This window comes from Lissotriton vulgaris, chromosome 3_1, assembly GCF_964263255.1.
Source record: "Lissotriton vulgaris chromosome 3_1, aLisVul1.2, whole genome shotgun sequence".
Classification (NCBI taxonomy): Eukaryota; Metazoa; Chordata; class Amphibia; order Caudata; family Salamandridae; genus Lissotriton; species Lissotriton vulgaris.
Window position 1 is genome coordinate 2,009,482,990 of NC_141689.1, and position 25,009 is coordinate 2,009,507,998.

The 25,009-nt window shown below is 47.1% G+C and overlaps 1 protein-coding gene across 1 annotated transcript in view; it reads right to left on the reverse strand.

Annotated features, from left to right (window-relative positions):
- LOC147728720 (uncharacterized) overlaps positions 1–25,009 on the reverse strand; it is a 497,345-nt gene that overhangs the window by 465,266 nt on the left and 7,070 nt on the right. The window contains exon 4 of the mRNA XM_086963852.1: positions 52–619. Within this exon, the coding sequence (XP_086819978.1) occupies positions 52–619 (568 nt within the window). The remainder of the gene's footprint in view (positions 1–51; positions 620–25,009) is intronic.

Consider the following 25,009-nt stretch of genomic DNA (forward strand, 5'->3'; position numbering starts at 1 on the left):
TACATACGTTCCGCAGGTTTTTACATTTAAGGCAAAGTGATCTGTATTTACCTTGAAATCCTCCACATACATATATCTTAAATACTTTCTTTTTACGTGAATATGGCGAGTTGATCTGCCCTCGAATAATGGCCTGCTCGATGTTAGTGTAAGGACTTTGATCATCTTCTAGCTCCTGAGAACGGGTCTGGCTCATTGGCTGATTCTTCTCTGGTGCAGGCGAGCCTAGTCCTTCATTGGTCCCCAGGGAGTCCTGCTTTCTCTGGGAGGTATCCCCTGTTGAGTCTGTGGAGGGGACACCTGCTGTTACTGAGATACCATTATCTGTTAAGATGTGCCCTTTATCAGGACCAGTAGCGGGTGGCATTATTTCCAATGTTTCCTTCTCCGACAAGTTCTCATTTCCGAATTGTCCTGTATCAGAGCTTTCTGGTTGAGATGTGTCTTGTGTAGTTGGCAGTGCCCACACATTTTCATCAACTACCATCTGGATTTCTGTGGTTCCTTGGAGCTTCTGCTGACCATCATTGAGCAAATCAGGGTAAGACGTATGATGTAACTTGTCGTCAGGTGTTCGGAGAAGCATGCTGTCAACCTGATCATCACCTCTCTGCCTTGACTGCAAGAAAATGAAAAGGTGACATTCACTGTACTTCATAGTTTCGAAGCATTGCAAGAATTATCATTTACACAAATGTGCAGACCAGAAAGAGCATGCGATTTGAGATCAATCTATGTTCTTCTTCACTCTACTTCACATTTAAAATTTGAAGATGATCCCCAAAGGAAAGCACTTTGCATTTAATATTTCCTCTAATAGGCACTAGTGTGCCATTGAGAAATGGTTGCCACATAGTAAGGCTCCGCTGGCTGAATAAATTATCCTGCAATTATCGGACGGATCAGGCCGCTAATATAGCCCGCAAAAAGGCAAGGTCAGATCCCTGAAGCACCTGGGACATTCCTGCCTGGGATTTGGTTGACTGATGCTGTCCGGAGAGGGCGAGAGAACTAGAGGAGCAGCTCCGCGAGCATGATCCTCTGTGGCAAGATGGCGGATTAGGCGGCCTAGGAAGGGACGGAGACGTTGCGCTAGAGCAAGAGCCGCAGGAGCAATCAGCGGGCTGATTGACAAACGGAGCTGGAACTGTGCAAGGGGTAGGCTGTGTGATACGCCCTCCTGGCTGAAAGCTGCTGGCGATCAAAACCCGAGCCGGGCCCTCCTGTGCTGTGGTCCAGCTGCAGGCCGTGAAGCCCCTTGGGAACCACAGAGGCGGAGGATGGTCATTGTCCAGACCAAGTGAGCAGGTTAAGCCCCTCTGCAGAACCAGGGGCAAAGGTGAGAGGGTGCATGCCCGAGATGTGGCGAATTCTGCCGTGGTACCACCCGGCGGGGATGGGAGCTGCAGCGTTGCCACTGGCATCTGGGGTGCACTGAGGAGGCCACGGTGCAGCGGGCCGCAGCTGAACGGCATTCATCTGGGGCTGGAGTCCCACTGACAATGCTGCATGCAAGCACCTGCTCCACCGGCTTGTGAGAGTGCAGGCCTACAAGTGAATGTTGAAATAGCCTGGGAGAGACATCCGTCAGCGGGGGGACCAGGAGTCGCGCACCTCCCCTCTCTCCCCTGCCTTTCTCTCTCTCTCCCCACACCGGCAACATTACCAGCACCACTGGGAGGACCCCAGGCTACCAGGAGGCATCTGCTTGAGTGCGCTGTGCAGCGATACCCCTGGTCTTGCGCCGCTGGTCACCTACGAAAATAGACTGCAGACTGTAACCCCCTCGTGGTGGATGATGGTGCATTAACTTTGAACCCTGTTTAGAGCACATGCACTAACTTTGAACACACTTCGCCCCTCTACTGGTAGCATCAGCCTTTGCTAATTGATCATGCCAAGAACTGCCCGAGATGGCCTGACGGCAGGAGAGGTAGCCCCTCTCTGTATCACCAATTTAGCCGCCCAGCACTGCCACTGCTGGGATATGTTGAGCCCCTGGCGCTACCCTCTGGGATGAGTCTCATTTTTGTTGTACTGTTGGCCACTGATGGCCCTTTCGGGGCAGTGGAACTCTCTTTCAGCCTTGTTGGGTGGCTGTAGTGGGTGGGGGGGGGGGATTGTAGGGTACTGGGTGATGTTTTCTTGTTATTCTTTGATCTCTTTTGTTCTCTCCTCTTTTACCTCCTCCTCTCCCCTCTGTGGCCTCCTATCAGTGCACGTGGAGGGTCGCCCCATTGCCTAGATATTTCAATTCTGTGAATGCCTGCATGGGTGAGAATGCTGAATGGGTAAACAACTTGAAAGTAGTAACCTGGAATGTGCGCGGATTGAATGACTGCTGAAAGATCTGCCTAGTGGCGACATACCTTAAATTTGAATTAAGCCTGACCCCAAAAGGCTGCCAGGACTCTAAGGTGCACAACATAAAACAGAGCAAGCTCTTAGTTCGTTTGACTTATTCATTTATGTTTAAACCATTATATCATCATTTTGTAAACATTTCTTGGACATGGTTTCTTTTACAAAAAATCACAGTGTACGTTGTTACCAATCATTGAAAATCATTACATGAACATAAAGATAACATAAAGTAACGTTGTTTAGTGTAAACACATAAGAACCCAATGCATTTCGGGGCCCTTTGTGGCCCCTTCGTCAGGGGTCTGTTGAAAAAACAAATGAAAATAAAGAAAAATTAGTATAAAGCAAACTATTGCTTTGATGTTTTCAAGCAGCTCAGTCATTTCTAACTACTTAATAATTTCTGTAACTCCATATTAGAGATCTATATTTTTGCAAATTTTAGTGAAGTTAGGGTCTCTTTTTATGCTCTCCTATTATTCTCTACGTAAAACGAATCCATGCAATAACTGCACTCAAAATAGTTATTATGCCTACATACCGTGTTTCAGCAAGTTGCTTGGAACAAAAAGGTGTTCCTCGCCTACAAAAGGGCACAAAATCTAAAGGAAATGCTTAACAAACCGAGCAAGTCGGTAACTACTACTCAAGAACAAACGTCACTCAAAGGGACAATGAAATGCCACAACTGCAAAAATTGCAATAACATTATTTTGGGCAATATACTACTACACCCTAGAACAGGGGAGAAAATTCAACTTAAGCACGAGACAACATGCAATTCAGAACATGTGATTTACGCTATCAAATGTCCGTGTGGACTCCTCTATATAGGCAAAACTGACAGAAAGCTTAAAGTGCGATTAACTGAACATAAGAGTAGGATACGTTCTAAAAGCAACACATCACCTCTTGCGCAGCACTGGACAGAAGCAAGACATACGATGGCGCAACTGAGATTCCAAATAATAGAGCAGGTACCGCAAAGGTTGGGATTCGATAATGCAAAGATTCTTCTCCAGCGAGAAGCCTTCTGGATACGCAAATTACAGACTTTGGTCCCATTTGGGCTCAACGATAAAATAGAGATGGCATGTTTTCTATAAAACAACCAAATCTGATGGACGGTCCTGTTACCCCAGTGAATTCTGAAACACGTCCTAGGTCACAATTCAATATACTGATTCTCGTGGTTTTGAATACACGCTCTATGTTCAACTACACATATAAACTCAAAATAACATAAACATATAAAGACACAAATGAGTCTGCATATTCTAAATATATAAAAAAGAAGATTGTAAATAGGCAGGTTTTGTTCTAAGTGCAAGAGCACTGTAAATGACAATTTGTTGATGCTTGTTCCTAAATATTTTCTTTGGTTTAAATGTTATACAGCGGTACTATTTTCTAGTTTTAATTTTTTGTTTTTCATGTGTTACGAAAATCAGCACTCATGCAGTCAAGAGTTTCATATTAATATTTATGCTATCAGTTCAAATAACATAGATTAAAACGGATCGATTTCATATAACATTACAAGATGGCCGCCCTAATCCATTTAGAACTAAACAGTGTAAGAACCAACTTAGTCCGTTGTTAGTGTCAGAGGAATCTCCAGACTCCAAGCCTAGAAGAGGGACTACAAAGTTTAATGGCGACTGTGAAGACGCCAGAGTGAAATAACTGAAGGCTAGTGCAACTTGCTTCTAAGGTAAGCCCCGCGATGCGTTTCTTCGAAAACGCCTGGTTGGGTAGGGATTTTTAAGCGTAAATCGGATGTACTAATCCTGTGGTTTTCCCACAGTCAAACAAAACAAAGACAGACACTGCGGAACCGAAGCGCTACAGCCTAGGACCGCAGGTAAACTTGAAACCCCCTTGTTTTTGCGAGAGCACGTACTGATCAACGAAAAGATCACAATGTTAAAATAATACTCTCAACCTTTCATAGGTTGAAGGTCGCCGAATAATAAGAAGAACACTGAAAAGCTACAGGTACCACGAGCACTTTTCCATTTTAAAACGCAGGGCACAGATTACTTTTATTATTCTAGGAAACCAGACTGCAATATCATTTTTTTTCTTTCCAGTATTAATTCATTTCAACTGGCAAGCAAAGCGAGACCAACGCATGACGCTACGGCTCGCAGGTAATCATTTTTTCATTGTACTTTACTCTTATTTCATAAGATCAGTTTGATAGGCTGTAATTAAGTTTAGATATCAGGCATCTTAAAATAATTACTTTGATGTCATCTTCTTTGTACGCAGGAACACCTTTTTGTTCCAAGCAACTTGCTGAAACACGGTATGTAGGCATAATAACTATTTTGAGTGCAGTTATTGCATGGATTCGTTTTACGTAGAGAATAATAGGAGAGCATAAAAAGAGACCCTAACTTCACTAAAATTTGCAAAAATATAGATCTCTAATATGGAGTTACAGAAATTATTAAGTAGTTAGAAATGACTGAGCTGCTTGAAAACATCAAAGCAATAGTTTGCTTTATACTAATTTTTCTTTATTTTCATTTGTTTTTTCAACAGACCCCTGACGAAGGGGCCACAAAGGGCCCCGAAATGCATTGGGTTCTTATGTGTTTACACTAAACAACGTTACTTTATGTTATCTTTATGTTCATGTAATGATTTTCAATGATTGGTAACAACGTACACTGTGATTTTTTGTAAAAGAAACCATGTCCAAGAAATGTTTACAAAATGATGATATAATGGTTTAAACATAAATGAATAAGTCAAACGAACTAAGAGCTTGCTCTGTTTTATGTTGTGCACCTTAGAGTCCTGGCAGCCTTTTTGGGGTCAGGCTTAATTCAAGTTTCATTGGGTGTGGCAGACATCAATCAAAGGTAGCACACAATTTTGATAAAACGCCCTCATAATTCGAATACTGTGTGCAGTACCCACACACATACATTTTGACATACCTTAAATGCCATGGGGTAGATATTGAATTCTTGCAGGAGCTGCACTTAATTAATACAAGCTGCATGCTCCTATGCGCGGGATAGAGGGGTGAAAAATTAATAGCAAGGTACTCCAATTATGAGAGGGGAACAACTATTATTTTGAGAAGGGGCTTCCATGGCACACTCGGGCCAAGATTTGCGATCCCCTGGGCTATGTTGTGGCAGCGGGGTACTCGGAGGTTGCCCAATCTGGCTCATATCCGTGTACAGACCGAATGCAGATGACCCTTCCTTTTTTGCCAAAGTTTGGCATTTAGCAGAATCCCTGGGCCCGGGCGCCACACTATGGGGGTATTTTAATGTAGCTCTCGACCCTGAGAATGAGAGATCAGGTGGACCCCACAGACCTCATCCGCGGGCGGCTGAGCAGCTACAGGTCCTAATGGAGGATCACGATCTGGTGAATGTCTGGTGTTGCCGACACCCGTACCGTAGAGAGGGTACTTGTGTTTCGACAGCTGGACACTTATGGTCCAGAATCGACCATTCGCTGACATCACGTGATGTGAACACCTGGGGTTGCAACAGTGCCCATTTCACTAGATCCCTCTCCGACCATGCGCCGGTCCTTTTGGAGTTCACACTGCCTGATGCTCCTCGCAGAACGTTTTCTTGGAAGCTCCCTGCCGGGTCTCTCTGGGTCCAGGTCTTTAGGAAAGAGATCAGATCCGCAAGTACTTCGAAATTAACTCAAGCTCGGTGGAATCCCGCCCACGTTATGGGAGGACTTCAAGACCGTCATCAGAGGCCAGTGTATTGCCAAACAGATGGGGGTCCTGAGGGAGCTAAGGGGCGACCTCCGGTGCCTGGATAGGGAGATACTGGGAGCTGGAATCTATATATTTCGCCTCCAACCAGCTAGCGACCTTAGGACAGCTTCAGGGCAAGATGGCCGAATTTGAAGAAGCGGCGACAGAGAGACACTTTTCTTAGGTATGGAGGCCCGGGACCGCCACTACGGGGAAGGGGACCGTGCCAGCAAAACCCTAGCAGGACTTCTAAAAAAAACCTTGGTCAAACGACTATATCAGGGAGTTACGGATCGGCGAAGATGCCTCTGTCGTAGGTCAGGAGGCAGTGCAAGCAGTAATGATGGCCTTTTATTCCTCACTACACGCCGCACGTCAGACTGAGGCACACCCGGACCTGCTCCCTTTCCTTGATACACTTGAACTGGTATGGCTAAACGACACTCATCGTAAGTAACTATATGTGCCATTCTCTGAAGAAGAAATGATAGGGGTGTTCGGGCGATGCCCGGAGACAAGGATCCGGGTCTGGACGGGCTAACTTCTGCATTCTATAAGGAGATCGCACCACTTCTTGTGCTCCCTCTCCTCAACATGTACTAGGAGGCACTGGAGCAGGTTTTCTCCCCCTCCCCCCCCCCTCTCTTCGAGAGGCATTGATTGTGACAATTCTCAAGCCGGACAAGGACCCATTGCGGTGCAATTCGTACAGACCGCTATCTGTGATCAATCTTGATAATAAAATACTCGCCAAGCTGCTTGCCTCCAGATTACATTCCTTGCTCCCTATGGTGCTAAGACATGACCAATGTGGCTCTGCCCCTGGTAGGCAATGTTTTTATTTTACCTTTACAGAAAAAAAACCCTGACTAAGGGCTGTAATGGCCCAAAATGCATTGGGTTAAACATTTCACATCTATTCATGGAACAGGGGATTTTAACATGCTGTATTAAAGGCAATTGGGCATTATACATGCACTTGAAAATTGGAATCACCTTGTTCCATAAAATTAAAAAAATTAACAATAAAATGAAGATTCAAGTGATTAAAAATGGTGGATATTGATTCAATTTGGTTAACGATGATTTCATCATCTCACATGGTGCGATGCATCCTGGGACTGATATTACGAACCTCTGCACCCTTTTCACCATCATGCAGGAGATTGACCCATCTGTGCCAGCAGCAGCCATTTTTCTGGATGCCACCAAGGCATTCAATACCTTGGAATGGTCTTACCTCTTCAAACTCCTCACCCGTATTGGTCTGAGACAGTTTTTTATAAAAAAGATTGCTCTCCTGTACTCTTCCCCCACTGCGAGACTGCGAATAAATGGCGTAATCTCACCTCCTATGAAGCTGGCGCGTGGCACCAGACAGGGGTGCCCGCTGTCACCTCTCCTATTCGCTATAACTATGGAGCCACTCACAGCCCGTTTACGACAACACCATACGCAACGAGGTCTTAATTTCATTCTTCGAGTGATCATTGTATCACTGTACGCGGATGATGTGACCCTATATGTCAACCACCCAGCAACAAACTTAGACCCACTCATCCGTGAGATTACTCGGTTCGGCGGCCTCACTGGGTTATGATCAATTGGGGGAAGTCCATAATCTTCCCCTGACCGCAGCTACGGATGTGTTCCGCTCAGAGTTCCCTCTCAGCTAGACAGACTCCCCGGTATGGTACTTGGGAATATGGATTAGTCGAGACCCTGAAGAGCTCTGGCATTATAATTATGGGAAGCTGATGGAGTGGCTTGAGAGCCAGCTACATCGGTGGAGGCCACTCATTATCACAGGTGGGCCGGATTGCTATTACCAAGATGGTGGTGCTGCCTAAGTTTTTATATGTCTTTGTCAACCTTCCAGTGCCCCTCACTGTGGAATTTAAGAAAAGACTTTGTTTGAATTTGATCTCTCTTGTCTGGGCAGGCGGACAGCCGCGTGTTGCATGGGAGATCCTCATGCTCCCATATGAGCAGGGTCAACTGGGAGCCCCGGACATGGAGCTGTACCACAACTGGACGCAGACCCATTTCGGATTCCACTGGGTTCACCCTACTCAATTTATGGCACATACCGCCCAGAGAGCGATCAGGTGGACCTGGTCCCACTGCATATGGCACTCATCCTGAAACAAAGCCGCCCTAAGGCTGGAATCCACCCTGTCAGCTGCACCGTCTGGGCTTGACGTGGGCTCCAACTTAGGGCATGGCTGGATTATCTGTTTTAACCTTCTGTGCCACTCATTAAACAAACCGCATTCCCTTTTACGGCTGTGGCCGGTGTCTGTCATCGACTGCGGAGGCAGCAGCTTCACACAGTAGGGAATGCATTCCCTGACAGCGCTTTCATAAGAATAGAGAGGGCGTTGGAGAACGACCACATGGGACTGATGGATAGATTAACATATTTTCAGCTTAGAACTGCGTTACGTATGGCCTACGAATCTTTCCCGATAGCACCTCTAAAATTCCGCTTTCTGGAAGAATTTCTAACTAACCCGTCCCCTCGTAAACTCATTCCCCACTTGTACTCAGGTATGCAGGTATGCAGGTATGCAGCGCAAGTCTCCGATATGCACCCCGCTGGCACAGCGCAAATTGGAGGATTGCCTAGGAGCGCAAATTGGAGGATTGCCTGGGAGCCCCCTTTAGGGAAGAAGGGTGGGAATACTGCTGCGCGCAGACCAGGGAGCTGTGGCCTAATTACAGATTGTGCTTGATTCATTTTAAATTCCTCCACAGGCTATATAAGACCCCGGTGTGGTTGGATAAAGCGGGTTTGAGTGATGATGCATGCTTTGTGCGTTACAGAGTGCCGGATGCTTCTTTTTTACACCTGGCATGGGAATGTTCTGCCATCATGGAATACTGGGGGAACATCTTCAATGAACTGGAGGCGATAATGGGGTATGCCTGCGAGCGATCCCTGCTGATTGCCCTGCTTGGCTATATGCTCAATGAACCCTCTGAGAACAGTGAGCTGGTGGCCGAGCTTCTTCTGATTGCTAAGAGGTGGGACACAATCTGCTGGGGCCTGCAAGCGGAAGCCACAGGTGGCTGACTAGCTTAAAGACACCACTTTCTGTCATAGCCGCTGGTGGAATTCTGGGAGCTTACGCCCATGCAGTCGCGCCAAAAGAACATCTGGGAACCGCTGCAGTTACCTTGCTGCTCTGCCGCCTGACCGGGTGGCGACCCCTATCAATACAGGCCAGTAGGTGCACAAAGAACACCCTTATTCGATGTGAACATGCTGTCAAACTTCTGAGTGCACTCTCTAACTGGTAGCCAGAGAGATCCCCTCCCCTTTCTCTTCCCTCACAACCCTTTTCCTTTTTTCCTTCCTTTAACACAGAACGCATTATGCTCAGCGTGAGATTCACGCGGCCCTTGTTCACCCCATGGACACACAAACCTTATATGCTTTGTTAAGCTGGCAATGCCCTCTGGCTGACGTATACGGTGTATGAAGACAATGTGCAGCTCTAATGCTATCGCTTGCCCTTTCATTGTCCCTGGTATGTGAGGGCTGTTATTGTTGCCTGTAACTGTTGGCAAACTAAGAATAAAAAATATTTTAAAATATATATATATTATCTTTAATAAACAGCAACAAGAGCACATTAAAAAAAAAACATTTTCATGAGTGCCTTGGAGCCTAGGCCCAATCAGAAGCGGTTCAAATGTAGTCAATGGTATCTGTCCTGCCTCTTAGCCCATCTCAAGGAGGAACAGTAATACTCTTCTTTCTACTATGGTGTTCCTCACAAAAACAAGTGGCATAGCATTTTCATCACATCATCCAATATAGTTCCTATCACTTCACTAAAGAGCACATTGATTTTGGCAAATGAGCCAGCACCTAATGTTCTTCTTAACGCAGCATCCCACAGCCCTAACGAAGTGCATGTTGAGATTAACGAAGACACAATCAGCTTACATTTTTAAGTGTGAGGACATTTTAAGAGTATATTACATATACTATTAAAATGAATATATGTAATGTATATATATTACAAATACATATTGCAGTTGGAAATGTCTACTTATTACATTAAAGATATCTGCCAGCACAGAGATAGAGCAGAGATACAGTTTGTCATACTGAAAAAAATGAATCAAATGAGCATCCAATTACACTTGCAAAACCTATAGCACAGTAGCAAATTGAGTGACAATATAGTGGAGTCATTACAAATTTAGAATTCAGAACAATACATAAACAACCATGGTAAGGGCAAGCTGGTGCATCATTTGTTATTGATTTATATCTCTGGCACAACCTGATAAGATAAATACTCATACAAAAGCCTCAATTAATTGTACACAAACACAGTATGTATAGCTACAACAGTTTTAATAATGTAAAGATTTATGAAGCTGTACATCACTTATTTTAAGATTTCAAGAAAAAGGCTGAAGGATTGAAAAACTTGGCGGTAGTTGGCAAGAGATTGGCAAGCAGTCATTGAGGAAGATGGCCGATCTGTAGGAATAGAACATTTATGGTGCCTTTCTCCTGTCTTAAGGGGGGTAAATAACAGAATGAACAGTACTGGATTCTTGGTGAAGCGACAGAGCATGGAACAGTGCCAACGGCACTTTTCTCCCTGGCGGGCTGCTGAATGCGTGATCCGTACAAGAAGATGCAGCAGTGAAGCAGATGCTCTCCTACCCGCATCAACGCCTCCTGATGAGCTCCTCCTTACTCACTTTGCCACTGGAGTCAACCTAGCCTGGCTGATGAGGGGTGTTACTCCAAAACCAGTCCCAGGATGCTTGTTTCCAGTCCCATGAAGTTCTGGATTGGCAGTTTGGGCTGGAGTGTTCCCATGAGGAATAGGGTCAAAACTGATTTGCACATGGCTGGGACTGAACTGGGGTGGCGAAGTGAGCTAAAGAACGGTGATGGAGTCAACCCAGATCTGTGACTCGTGTGGATGTCTGAAAAGTTTCAGTTCTACGTCCAGCATCTCCATGTGTTTGCTTTGTTCGCCTTAAGTTGGCAGTGTATGCCCAGACGTGGGTCTCTTGCTCACTTTGCCACTGGATTGAAACTAGCCTGGCTGATTAGTGGTGTTACCCCGAAACCGGTCCCAGTATGCTTGTTTCCGGTCCAGGGAAGAATTGGCTTGGCAGTTTAGGGTGGACTGTTCCCATGAGTCACAGGGTCATGACTGAGCTAAAAAACAATGATGGATTGAACCCAAGTCTGTGTCTGGAGTTAGTGTCTGAAAAGTTTCAGCACTCGGTCTATCATCTCCTTATGTTTGTTTTGAGCATACAGGGGAACCAGCTGGACTGGACATGGGATATAGCTTCTGATCTGGACAGAACGAGTACCTGAGCCACTTTGCAAAACTGAGACACAGAACTGCCAGGACTTTGAGACATGAGATGAGGCTTATAGAACGTCCCCACTGGGGATGTCTATGCATGGCTGTATATTGGGAAAATGGTGCAGGATAGATGAAGTAGCAGTGACTATTCCATGCCGTTGCAGAGGGACCAAACTTGAATTGAGAAAAAGAGCTACCTTAGAGACCACAATATCTTAGTATCTTGGTAACATTTAAAGGAGATAAATCCAGAATGAAATCTGTGATATGGCGCGCAACAGTTCAGATGCCACAGACAATGTCTTTGATGCCCAAAGTGTTTGATGTATAACACCTTACCTTGAGTAAAGAACGGACATGCAAAAACCTACTTTGTCACATCATCCTGGATAGAATGCGACCAAAGGCAATGAAGTACAAGGCACAAAGAAGCCTTCCTTTCACAATGACCAGAAAAGGTGAAGCCATGACAAAAATACAATCCTTCTTCCTGAAATTCTGAAGTAGGTCTCAAAAGGGCATGTTGAAAGAAGTAAAGGTTATGAGGCACTACTAAATGTGAACTTTAGTGCTTCCATGAATCCTGGTCGCATCCCCCTTAGGGCACTCTCATTGTGTCCTTATAGGTTCCAAAAGATTTCACAACAAAAGTGTAATCAATTATTCCATGAATTTATTCTTTCATTCCAAATATTGAATTTTCTCCTTTGATTTCATTCATATAATGATTGCTGAAGCAAACATATAATCATCTCCCATTTATAATTATCTCCAATGCATTTCGAGCATAACATGCTCTTCATCAGGGAGTATTTTTTGTGAATTGAAATAAAACGCTTAATGATACAAGACTGAGTATTCCTACAATTATCTATGGTTTTTCTTAAGTTGTCACAATGTGGTGCTTGTCAATAAATAAGTGAAAGAATACAAAAACTTTCATTAAGTACGGTGAAGTAAAAAAGGTAAAGTGAAACTAAAATGAAGTGAAACCGATCGTGGTGCGCATACGTTATGTGCATGAAAACGTGCTCATACAAATAAATACTCACGGAGTGTGTCCTGATAGGCTGTTTTTTCACTAATTGTCTCTGAAAAGATAATAACGACATAGAGCATTAAGGGAGCATCCTGTATTGGATGCAATAAGCTGTACTTATCTAATTTCTCCAAAACGCTAGCGCGGTATCAATCACTGAAGTGAATGAATGTTCGCTCTTAGAGGTTATACAAAGACGTTACAATGGTATAGACGGAAATTCAATCTGGCGCTGTTTGAAACGCGCTTTAAGGTTCAAAGGGTCATTTGTGCCCGCTTACTTATTGACCGATTTCAGTGGTCAGACGGCTAAGAACTTCGTCGCGAACGGTATGAAGAGGCTGTGTTTACTCTTCAAGTGATACTCTATCGTTTGTGTAGCGCAGGTGTAATCACGTGGTGTGAAATAGTAAACAGCGACAGGTGAACTACACTTGTATTGTCCGTGTGGCGGACATCTTGGGATATGTTAAGGTTCAACCTGAGTCAATGTCACATATATAGATAGGTGAATGCTATGAGAAATAAAGTGAACTGAAATTCATGTTATTAGCTATTGTTGTCAAGATTGTGTAGATAAATAATTTAGACACATTGAAGACTCCTCAGTGATGTACAAATAAACATCATGTGAAACTGTGAAGAATATCAGAGTTATAATTAACACAATATGACAATAGCAACCCGAATTGTCCCCGGGTGCAAAACAATAGCCTGTACTAAAGGTAGCAGGCATATTCAATTCTTTCATTGAGTCCAAAGGGTTTCTGTGATGGAAGTTTCATCATCCAGTAATTTTCTCGTCGTAGAAGATGTTTATTGTTATTTCTTCCTTCCATTTTGTCTATATTTTCAAGAATCATAAATCTCAATTGGGATATGTTATGTTTTTGTTCCATGAAGTTGACGGCCACTGTTGATTTCATGTTTTTTGTTCTTATGTTTGACTTGTTTTCGTTAATCCTCAGACATATTTTTCTCTCAGTCTTTCCCACGTAAACTTTACCACATGGGCATTTTAGTAAGTGCACAACATTGGATGTTTCACAGGTGGCTGTTACATGTAATTTGATGCTGTTGCCCATCATTGGGTGGTGTATGATGGTGCCTTGAATAATGTTATTACAGTTCTGGCAATTCAGACATGGTCTCGTACCGCTGTGTGGTGAACTCTGTGGTTGTTTTTGTTTGAGAATTTCCCCCAAATTTTTATGACGAGTGTAAGCAAAAATTGGAAGTTGTAAAAATGATTGGTTAAAGTCCGGCTCCATTGTTAATATCGACCAATGCTTCTGAAAGAATTTTTTTGAATATTTTGCTGGACGTTAAAAACTTAGATACCACCACTGTTCTGGTGTTTCCTTGTTTTTCACTTTGTGTCAAAGCGTTTTCACGTGTGGTGGATAGACATTTACTGATGCCTTTATTCACTATCGGTGGAGGGTACCCTCTATCTTTGAATCTTTTGGCCATCTCAATAATCCTTTGTTTTGCCTTTTCGGAATGATATACAATACGTCTAATTCTCATAATTTGGGACGTTGGTAAATGAATCTTGAGTGATATTTGGTGATGGCTTGAATAATGTAATAAGTTGTTTTTATCTGTTTTTTTCCGATAAATGTCTGTTTGTAGGCTCATTTCGGTCTTCTGGATCAAAACATCTAGAAAAGTAATTTGTGTTTCTGAAGTTTCGCTGGTAAATTGTAGGTGTTCATTAAAGGTATTCCAAGATTCCATGACTCTGTCTGCCTCATCCTTGGTGCCATTCCACAGCATAAAAATATCATCTATGTATCTGTGATACATTAAGATTTGGTTTTTCCATTCTTGGTTTGACAAAATGTGTTCCATTTCAAATCTTTCCATCACTAGTTTTGCGTACGATGGCGCCATACAGTTTCCCATGGACGTACCACTAAGTTGGAGGAACCAGTCCCCCTTCCATTGGAAATAGCTCTGATAGAGCGAAAAGTGAACCAACTCCATTATAAATATTTGCATTGGTGTTTCCAAATCAGAGTTGAGAAGTGCATGTTCAACTGCTTCTAGTCCCATGCTATGGGGAATATAGGTGTATAGTGATTTTACGTCAGCCGTACATAGTATAATGTTCTCCCCTTCTTTCCAACTGACATTTTGGAGTTTATGAAGAAAGTCCGCTGTATCTTTGATGTATGAAACCATTTTTTTGACCCTTGGTCGTAGATATTTATCTACAAATTGTCCGACTGGTTCATGAATACTCCCACAGGTCGAAACAATCGGTCTGAAGGGTGGGTCTGTGATGCTCTTATGTATTTTTGGTACCTTGTATAGTACCCGACTCTTTGGATTTTTCTTCAAAAGAAATATCCTCGTTTTTTTCCATTATTGTGCCCATATCGTACGCTTTGTCAATTAAGGTTTTAAGAACTGTCAAAAATTATTTTGTAGGATTGTTGTCTGTTTCATATATGTGTTTGTATCCATTATGTGTTCTGTGACCCGACTTTCATAATGTTCGATGTTCAATAAGACTAAAGCTCCGCCTTTCCCCGCTTTTTTAAACATTATATTAGGATTGTTTGCTAGTTTCTACAGGGTGTTCCAATCCTTTTGGGTTAGATTTTTAATTACCTTCTTTTTGTAATTCATTTGTGCCACATCTTGTTTGACCAGATTTTCAGAGAGGTCTAGCGTTTTGTGGCTAGTTGGTGCCATGTAAGTACTTTTATTTCTTAACCCACGTAACTCATCTTGACCTTCATAGGGTCTTTGGTCTTGTAACACGTTATCAAAGAAATTTCTCAGTCGTAGTTTCCTCATGAGTTTAAAAACACTTATTTCTAATTCCAACCTGTTACTATCCGGTGTTGGGACGTATGATGTTCCACTCTGTAATAATTTAAGTTCATCCGGTGTTAACTTATAGTTTGATATGGTCACAACTAAGTTTCTTTCGGTATTTTTTTCTAGTCCCGTTTCGGTTGGGTGGTGCTTCTGGTGTTCGGATGCTCTTTTTCTTTGTCCTTTTCCCCTCCTGGGTCTTCTGTGCCTTCTTGGCCTTTTTCTAAAAAAGGTTGTCCAGAAGTGGATTGTTGAGGTGTCTCTTCCCGGGCTCTGTGTCCTATTTCTGAAGTTCCTGGAGTTCTCTCTTGGAAGGTACTGCATGGTGGTCTTGCACTACTTTCACTGCCAGACGATGATATGTCTGTATTTTGAGAGTAAGGCCGGTTCCTACGTCTTTGGGCATATACCTCAGCCCATGTATATACTTCCCTGAGTTTATAACCCAGGGTGTCTCTCTTATATTTTCGTATTTTTCGTTCTTTCACCTCCTGGGAATGTTTTGACATTTGGATGTTGATGTCCTCCAGTACTTTGGACCAGTCTTCAGCTGACATCATGTTGGTCAAGTCGTTGGTGACTTCAACGATCTCCTTCGATAGTTCCTCCAATATATTAGATAATTTTTCTACTATTAGTAGTATCAAATCTAGGGAACACTTATTAAGAATTGCGTACCATCGCTCTTGGAATTTTTTCGCATTCTTGCGCAGTGATGGTTTAAGTGAGATACCCAATCTGGGGGGAATCAGCTGCTCCCGGTGGTATTTATGAAGTGTACTGGCATGAAGTCTTTGGTTTATTTCCCTTTTGGACAAGTATATTGACTGTTTGATGTTTTGCTCCTTGGATCTGTTCGTGGATGCTTGTGAAGTTTCTTCTTGTATCAATGTGTAAATTCTCGATGCTGCTTCATCCGTGAAGACATATGTATCAGCTTTTTGATCAGTTGTTTTTGTGATTTCATCATAGGATGACATGGCGTGCCGCTTGCCGCGGGCGGATTGGTTATTATTTCAATATACAAAGAAAATGGTTTAGCGCACAACCGTATATTTGTATGGTAATTATGCATTTTCAAAAAAGTTCTCTTTTCTAATTGGGTGCACCCTGGGGTGGAGTTTCCGTCCCGGAACGTCTTAAAATGTAACTGAACTTTAGTGCTTCCATGAATCCTGGTCGCATCCCCCTTAGGGCACTCTCATTGTGTCCTTATAGGTTTCAAAAGATTTCACAACAAAAGTTTAATCAATTATTCCATGAATTTATTCTTTCATTCCAAATGTTGAATTATCTCCTTTGATTTGAAATCAAAGGAGATAATTCAACATTTGGAATGAAAGTGATCCTCTTATCGGCAGGTTACCCATTATTAGAGGCAGCCAAGGCAAGGACAGATCCACAGTACTTGACCACATGTCTTACATTTGTCTAACTTCCTTCCTGAAGCTGATGTTCAATCAATAGAGCAGAATCAATCAATTCAAGCGTAGAGGAAGGATGAGTGACTTGCATTAGCTCATCTTTAATTTTGTCTTCCAAATCTCAATGAAAAAGAGTAATTTGTGTCATCTAAACACTGTTTCAACTTTTAATTGTCTAAATCAAATAAAATCAGAAAGAACATTCGAAAGTTCACTACTGAATGTCACACAGAGCTTCTTCAGCAGATGGCTCTCTATTGGTGCATTCAAAGATTCTTTTAAATTGAGTAAGAAAAATTGGAATATTTGTTCAAACAAAGATCTGAAGAGGACAGAGCCCATAATTATGCAGCACCAAGGAGTGAGCTTATTAAGTAGCCCACATTAGTGTAGCCCAAATTAACAAGCATTTGCAATGCAAATAGGTCTCGCATTTTTGTGTTAGAGCTCTTGATGTTGTAAATGACAATGTTTTTTTACCTATAAATTTTTTTTTAGTGAATGTGTCTTCCACTAAGATGCAATGTTAAGTTGCATAAAAAGCCAAGACTGATTGCGAGGTGTCAGGCGTGGCATGGAGACACTTGCCAGCTGTGCAGTGCAGTGGAGGCTGGATCTGCACTTCAGAGGATTGATGGAGAGGGAAAGACAGAGAGAAAGAGAGAGAGAGAGAGAGAGAGAGAGAGAGAGAGAGAGAGAGAGAGAGAGAGAGAGAAGCCACAACAGAATATGCACCTGGTAGGGCTCTGGCTAGGGGGTCTGAGGGCACATAGGACAGTCCCTGCAGCTCGCATGCATTGAGGTGGGCCAAGGACCAGAGTGTTGAGCTTCCATGACGGGTGGCACTCGCGGGGGTGGACGTAAAGTCAATCAATCAATCAATCATGGGCATTTGTATAGCGCGCTACTCACCCGGGAGGGTCTCAAGGCGCTGGGGGGGAGGGGTCCGTTACTGCTCGAACAGCCAAGTCTTGAGGAGCTACCTGAAGGAGAGATGATCCTGGGTCAGCCGGAGGTGGATCGGGAGGGAGTTCCATGTCTTGGCTGCCAGGTAGGAAAAGGATCTTCCCCCGGCGGTGGCTTTGCGGATGTGTGGTACGGCGGCGAGGGCGAGGCTGGAGGATCGTAGCTGGCGGGTGGGCGCGTAGAAGGTCAGGCGGTTTTTGAGGTACTTGGGGCACAGGTCGTGGAGGACCTTGTGTGCGTGGGTGAGGAGTCTGAACGTGATCCTCTTGCTGACGGGGAGCCAGTGCAGGTCTCTCAAGTGGCCAGAGATGTGGCTGTGTCGGGGGATGTCCAGGACGAGTCATACGAGGCGTTCTGGATGCACTGGAATCTTTTCTGAAGTTTGGCTGTGGTTCCGGCGTAGAGGGTGTTTCCGTAGTCCAGCCGGCTGGTGACGAGTGCCTGGGTGATCGTCTTCCTGGTTTCGGTGGGGATCCATCGGAAGATTTTGCGGAGCATGCGCAGGGTGTTGAAGCATGATGATGAGACGGCATTGACTTGTCTGGTCATCGAGAGGGAGGAGTCCAGGATGAAGCCCAGGTTGCGTGCGTGGTCCGTTGGTTTGGGAGTGGTGCCCAGGGCAGGGGGCCACCAGGAGTCGTCCCAGGCGGAGGGCGATGATCCCAGGATGAGGATTTCCGTCCTGTCTGAGTTCAGTTTCAGGCGGCTGTTCTTCATCCATTCGGCGACGTCTTTCATCCCTTCGTGTAGGCTGGTTCTGGCGGTTGCGGGGTCGTTGGTGAGGGAGAGGATCAGCTGGGTGTCGTCGGCGTAGGAGATGATGTTGAGGTTGTGTTTGCGTGTGATGGCTGCGAGAGGGCTCATGTAGATGTTGAAGAGGGTTGGGCTAAGTGATGATCGTTGTGGTACGCCACAGATGACTTCGGTGGTCTCGGATCTGAACGGGGGGAGGCGGACTCTCTGGGTTCTTCCGGCGAGGAACGAGATGATCCACTCCAGTGCCTTCTCTGGGATTCCGATGTTGTTGAGGCGCTGTACAAGGGTGCGGTGGCAGACAGTGTTGAACGCTGCAGAGAGGTCCAGGAGGATGAGGGCCGCTGTTTCTCCGTTGTCGAGCAGGGATCTGATGTCGTCAGTGGCTGCGATGAGGGTGGTCTCGGTGCTGTGGTTGGCTCAGAAACTGGACTGCGAGGGGTCGAGGGATCCGTTCGTCTCGAGGAAGGCGGCTAGCTGTCTGTTGACGGTCTTCTCGATGACTTTGGCAGGAAAAGGGAGGAGCGAGATGGGGCGGTAGTTCTTGAGGTCGGTGGGGTCCGCTGTTGGTTTCTTCAGGAGGGCGCTGAGCTCGGCGTGTTTCCAGATCTCCGGGAAGGTGGCGGTGTTGAAGGAAGTGTTGATGATGTCCCGGAGTTGGGGTGCGATGATGGAGTCGGCCTTGTTGAAGACGTGGGGGCAGGGGTCGGTTGGTGATCCGGAGTGGATGGTGTTCATCGTGCGGGTGGTGTCTTCGGTGCTGACCGGGGTCCAGGCGCAGATGGTGGTGGTGGGGGGCGTTGGTTCAGTGGTTGGGTGCACGGTTGGTGCGTCGAAGCTGTTGTGTATATCGGCGATCTTGCGGTGGAAGAACGAGGCAAGTGAGTCGCAGAGGTCTTGCGAGGGATTGATGTAGTTGTTTCCGGCGCTGGGGTGGGAGAACTCTTTGACGATGCTGAAGAGTTCCTTGCTGTTGTGGGCGTTGTTATCCAGTCGTTCTTTGAATGCTGTCTTCTTGGTGGTGCAGATCAGCTGGTGGTGTTTGCGGGTGGCGTGCTTGAGGGCCGTCATGTTTTCTGTGGTCTGGTTGTGACGCCAGGCTTTCTCGAGGGTGCGGCAGTTCTTCTTGGAGATCTTGAGTTCATCGGTGAACCAGGGGGCTTTCTTGCTGCCGGGTTTGCTGGGAGGGTTCTCCAGTGGTGCGAGGTCATCTGCACAGTTGGTGAGCCACTGTGTGAGGTTGTTGTCTGCTTCGTTGGGGTCCGTTGTGCTGGCAGGAGGGTTCTGGCGGAGGGAGGTGGCGAGCTGCTCGGCGGTGATCTTGCTCCAGCTCCTGCAAGGAATCTGTTGCGGGTGGTGGTGGGTCGTGGTTCTTCTGAAGCTGCAGTGGATGCAGCTGTGGTCAGTCCAATGAAGTACGGTGGAGTGGCTGAAGGAGATGTGTTTGCTGGAGGAGAAGACGGGGTCAAGCGTGTGGCCGGCGTAGTGGGTGGGGGTGTTCACCAGTTGCTTGAGTCCGAGGTTAGCAAGGTTGTCCAGCAGGGTGGTGGTGTTGCTGTCCTTGTTGTTCTCCAGGTGGAAGTTGAGGTCTCCTAGGAGGGTGTAGTCAGCGGAGGGGAGGGCGTGCGGGCTGATGAAGTCGGCGATGTCTTCGCTGAATTGGGTGCGTGGTCCCGGGGGTCTGTAGATGAGGGTGCCTCTGAGGGTGGTCTTGGGGTCGGTGTGTATCTGGAAGTGGAGGTGTTCGGCGGCGGTGAAGGTGTCGTCGGGGTTGGTCGTGATGTGGATGGTGTTCTTGTGTACGATGGCGATGCCTCCTCCAGTCTGGTTGAGGCGGTCCTTCGGGGTGATCTTGTATCCGTCCGGGATGGCTATGGCGATGTCAGGCGCTGAGGAGGCGTTCATCCAGGTTTCTGTGAAGAAGGTGACGTCTGGTGATGTTGTGTCGAGCAGGTTCCAGAGTTCAACCGCGTGTCTGTGGACGGAGTGGGTGTTGAGCAGGATGCACTGGAGGTGGTTGCTGCTGGTGCTCGGCTTGTCGGGTGTGGTGCAGGTCCGGAGGCAGGTGAATTTGCGGGCTTGGCAGGTGAAGGGTCCGTGGGTGCGTTTTGGGGTAGCTCGGTAACAGGCGGAGGTTCGGCCGGCGTTGAGTGCGGCGGCGGCGTAGGTCCGTCGTGTGGTCTGGCGTCGACGGGGGCCAGGGGTCCTGGCGCTGGGCGCCGTCCAGGCGCGGACGGGCGTAGACGGGCTTGCCTTTGGCACGCCTTTGGCGCACAATCGGCGCGCACGCTGCGCGTGAACTCTGCGCATGCGCGCGGGTTCCATTTAAGGCGAAGTGGGAGAGAGGAGCAGCTGGGAGGCGGGAGCGGGGGGGCCAATGGGGTTGAGAGAAATGAAAGGGAGCCGGGCCGCGAGGGAGCAGCGGCGGGAAGCGGGGAGCGGAGGGGGGAATCACACTGGGGGAACCGTGACAAAAATACAAGGCGCAATAGTCATATGTACAAAAAAGAAGCACTAAACAGTAAATCACAGTAGAAATACAGGACACTGCCGCCAGCTGGGCACAGAGGGGCAAAAAGCAGAAAAAAACGGGCGAAAATAGCGAGCACCAGCGAGGGGGCACCTGAGGCCAGGGATGGACCTGTGGCACTGGGGGAGGGCCGCACCTACAGCTGGTGGGCCGTGCGGGTGTCCTGGAGCAGGTCACACTCGCCTGCGCCGCACGGGGACCATTTAAGGCCAAGTGGGAGGGAGGAGCAGCTGGGAGGCGGGAGCGGGGGGGCCAATGGGGTTGACAGAAATGAAAGGGGGCGGGCCGCGAGGGAGCAGCGGCGGGAAGCGGGGAGCGGAGGGGGGGATCACACTGGGGGAACTGTGACAAAAATACAGGGCGCAATAGTCCTATTTACAAAAAAAGAAGCACTAAACAGTAAATCACAGTAGAAATACAGGACACTGACAGGTGGGCACAGAGGGGCAAAAAGCGGAAAAAAACGGGCGAAAATAGCGAGCAGCAGCGAGGGAGCACCTGAGGCCAGGGATGGACCTGTAGCGCTGGGGGAGGGCCGCGCCTACAGCTGGTGGGCCGTGCGGCGTGGGGGTGTCCTGGAGCAGGTCACACACAAGTGTAGGGGGCTGGAAAGGTGGTGGGGTCGGAGGCAGATAGGAGGCATGCCACGAAGCCAGGATCTTAGTTAGGGTGGGGTCTCCTCTCCCAGTCAGACTGTGGTAAGAGATATTCTTTTCCAATGAGAAAAATAAACATTGAAAGGTTGAGTGAAAAGGAGGGAGTGCCCCTATTTAGAAGGGACTGCTCGCCATGTGCTCAGTGCGCTGCATGACAATCATTCCTCAACTTAGAGACTCCGAATTCAAGCGAAGAATACATCACAATTATCTACAAACCATGAGTTTGCACTACAAAGCAAAAACACCAACACACACAAACAAGGGGGTTGATAGATGCAGGAGGGGCCTGCTCGGGCAGAGGTGTGGGGCAGGCAGGGAGGAAGAATGCCAAAACAGGGGGCAGCCGAGGGCAGAGGATGGCAGGCAGAGAGAGAAGAAAGCTGCCAGAGTCGGGAAGATCAGGAAAAGAGGACGCTAGAGTGAGACTAAGCTGAGGTTGCCAGGGAGAGAGGGAGGGTATGTGAAGAGCGGAGGCAGTGTCGAAGTAGGGAAGCACTACTGTAGTGTAGACTCCTGCCAGGACTATACACCACATGCTCCTCCCTGCAGACACAATATCGCACGTAGCTCTCTGCTCCACTAATATCACACTGACGCTAGTCCCACAGCCTGCAAGTGTCAACTAGTATTTTTGTCCACAGGTACAATCCTACAGTGGCAGAGGTCCTTTGATCTACCACGTTACAAAGGGAAAGCAAATATCACAGGCAGTGCCCAGTGACAGAATATCCACTCGCTACCTCACCTCACAGTTGGACTTGGCCCTTTTTGGCAGGTTCACCCCTGAACTTTTCGCTTTAAGCTCTGACATGGTGGTAGTGGTTTTAGGCCTCTGGGCACTTTAGCATTGTGGCCCAGTGTAAAGTGTGTGCACTCTCTGAGTGCGTGTGGTGAGATTGGCATGCCCTCTCATAGGAATGCATGGGGGATATGTGTCCATGGTAATTCCTGGTATGAGAGGAGTGCAGGGGCGAGTTTAGTATGTATAAACTCATGAGAATAAACGCTGCGCAATGGTGTGCGCAGGTTTATGGTGACTGGTGGAGAAATGCCACTTTTAGAAGTTCGCATTTCTGTGTGCTATGTTTCTGCCTGCCTGATGTGAATTGCATGTCTGGCTTGTGAGTGACAGGAGTTGAGGGGTGTGGGTGGCTCCAGGAGACAGGGTGATTCAGCCTAGTGATGAATAGAGAGATCTGCCTGCAGATGGGAGGGAGGAGTTGCACCTGTGACCTGAATAGGGCTGTGCCTTCCCTCCACAATGCTGGCTCCGCCCCCTGTGGTGCATCTGATCACTGAGCCCCCACCTGACAAAGCGGAGAGGAGCTGAGCAAAACAGAGTGCTCCAAAACCTGTTGCATCTGGTTTCCCCAGCCCTGTGCTTTCAGAGCATGGAAAATGTTATATAAATGAAGGTACTGTGACCCCATGAAGGTATTTGTGCTGTTCCTGACTTGAGGGGGGCCTGCTGCTGGGCTCCAGGAAGAAACCGCCGCTAGGGACTGCCTCCATGATGGAGGGCACTGTGAGCTAGCCTGCCTGGGCCCTGCCCTTTGCCCCCCTTCATCCTAAAGGGCTTACTCTGGACTTTTATCCCTGCGAGCTCTATATCTTCTTATCCATGAGTGCGCTTCACTTTTATTTAAGAGAGCACTGGTGGCCAGCAGCACGAAGCTGCAACGTGTGGGATTTCCCCCCACGCTGCCCCTTTATTTTGCTGCATTTCGGCAGCCTTTGGTGCTCATTTTTAATTATCGGAGGGTGCCCACCCCGTGTTATTGCTCGGCGCACTTTTGGGAGCAAAGCGGGTGCCCACCCCGGACTTATGCATAATTTGCAGTGGGTGCCCACCCCAATGCTTGTGTGTTTCCAGGGGTGCCCACCCCGCATTGCTGCATCAAGAGGAAGTTGCCAGGCTGCTGCCATCGTGACCCGGAAGTAAGGCGCCTTGCCTGGTTGTGGGCGGAGTTACGGCCGGTAGTGGACGCAGAGCTCCACGGTGTGAAGGAGAACCCCGCAAGCGCCGCAGCCATCTGGGAGTGAGGCGGAGAGGGCCCGAGGCACATTGTCGGTGTCTGCCCTCGCCGCATGACAGCCCAGCGCAGTCGGCAATGAAGAGAGGAGACAGCGGGTTGCGGAGTCCTGTTACCGGCACTAGAGAACGAGATGGCGGAGTCCTGCAGTGCTCCCGGTGAGTGGGGGGCCTGCCTCTGAGCCTGACCAGTGTCGCAATTCCACCAGGAGAGCCCCGTGAGTGGGGCCCCCAGGCACGTGGGGCCCGTTCTTCATTTTGCTTCACAGCGGCGCCGCAGTTGCGGGCCGCTGCAATGTTTTGGCCCCTTTTCAAGTTTCTAATCTCCAACGAGAGGCCCGTGCTTTTCCCCGTGTTGGCAAGATTTCTTTACTGTTGCCCTGCGTGACAGTGGGCAACTGCAACATTTGGGGCATAGTTTATTTTCAGAGTCCCAGAGCGGGACTCCCATGTGCCCAGTGCACGTCCTCATTTTTGGGCACCAGAGGCAAAGAGAGTGCCAGGGCAGTTTGTGTCGCCAGAGCTGTGCAGCAGATACCAGCAGCTGCAACGTGTGGGCCATCTTTTCTGTTAGAGTCCCAGTGGGGGACAGAAGGCACAGTGAATGCCTGTGCCCATCCTTATGATTTTCCAGCTGCCCAGCAAGTACTGCTTTTTGTACAGCAAGTAGTGGGCAGCTGCCACGTTTAGGTCTGCACAATTGCGCACTTTGCTTTTGCAGCTTTGGCAGCAAGCCCTGACTGTGGGACAAAGGGCATTTGAGCCCCAGCAACAGGCCAGTTGGCCTGGAGCCAGTTCCAGTGTGCTGTGCCCCTGATTGGGGCACACTGCGTTTATGCTGATTATTGCTACAGGGGTTCATGCTTGTGAGGCCGATTGCTCATATGATTATTGCATACTGTGGTTGGGTGCTAATTATGCCTAACCTAAGGTGTTTTATGCTAATGTGATTCATGCCTGATATGATTTGTGCATCCCATTTTTATGTTACAGGATCTAGTTCTCGGGATAGTGGTTGCCAGTAATTACTGGTTGTGTTCTACATTTATTATATACCTACATTTATTATCTTTACTAAGAGAGGATTCTGACTAAGGGTGAGCGCAAAATCCGTTCCGCTCACGGATTTCGCGGATTTTCGGTAAATCCGCAATCCGCGAACTCCCGTGAATTTACCGAAAATCCGCAAAATCCGCGAGCGGCGGATTTGGGGGGCAAAGGTTCAAGCCTGTTGAACTTGTAACTATTTTAGGATGGCGCCGGCAAGCTGCCAGCGCCATCCTAAAATAGTTACTAAGTTAGCTTCAACAGGAAGCA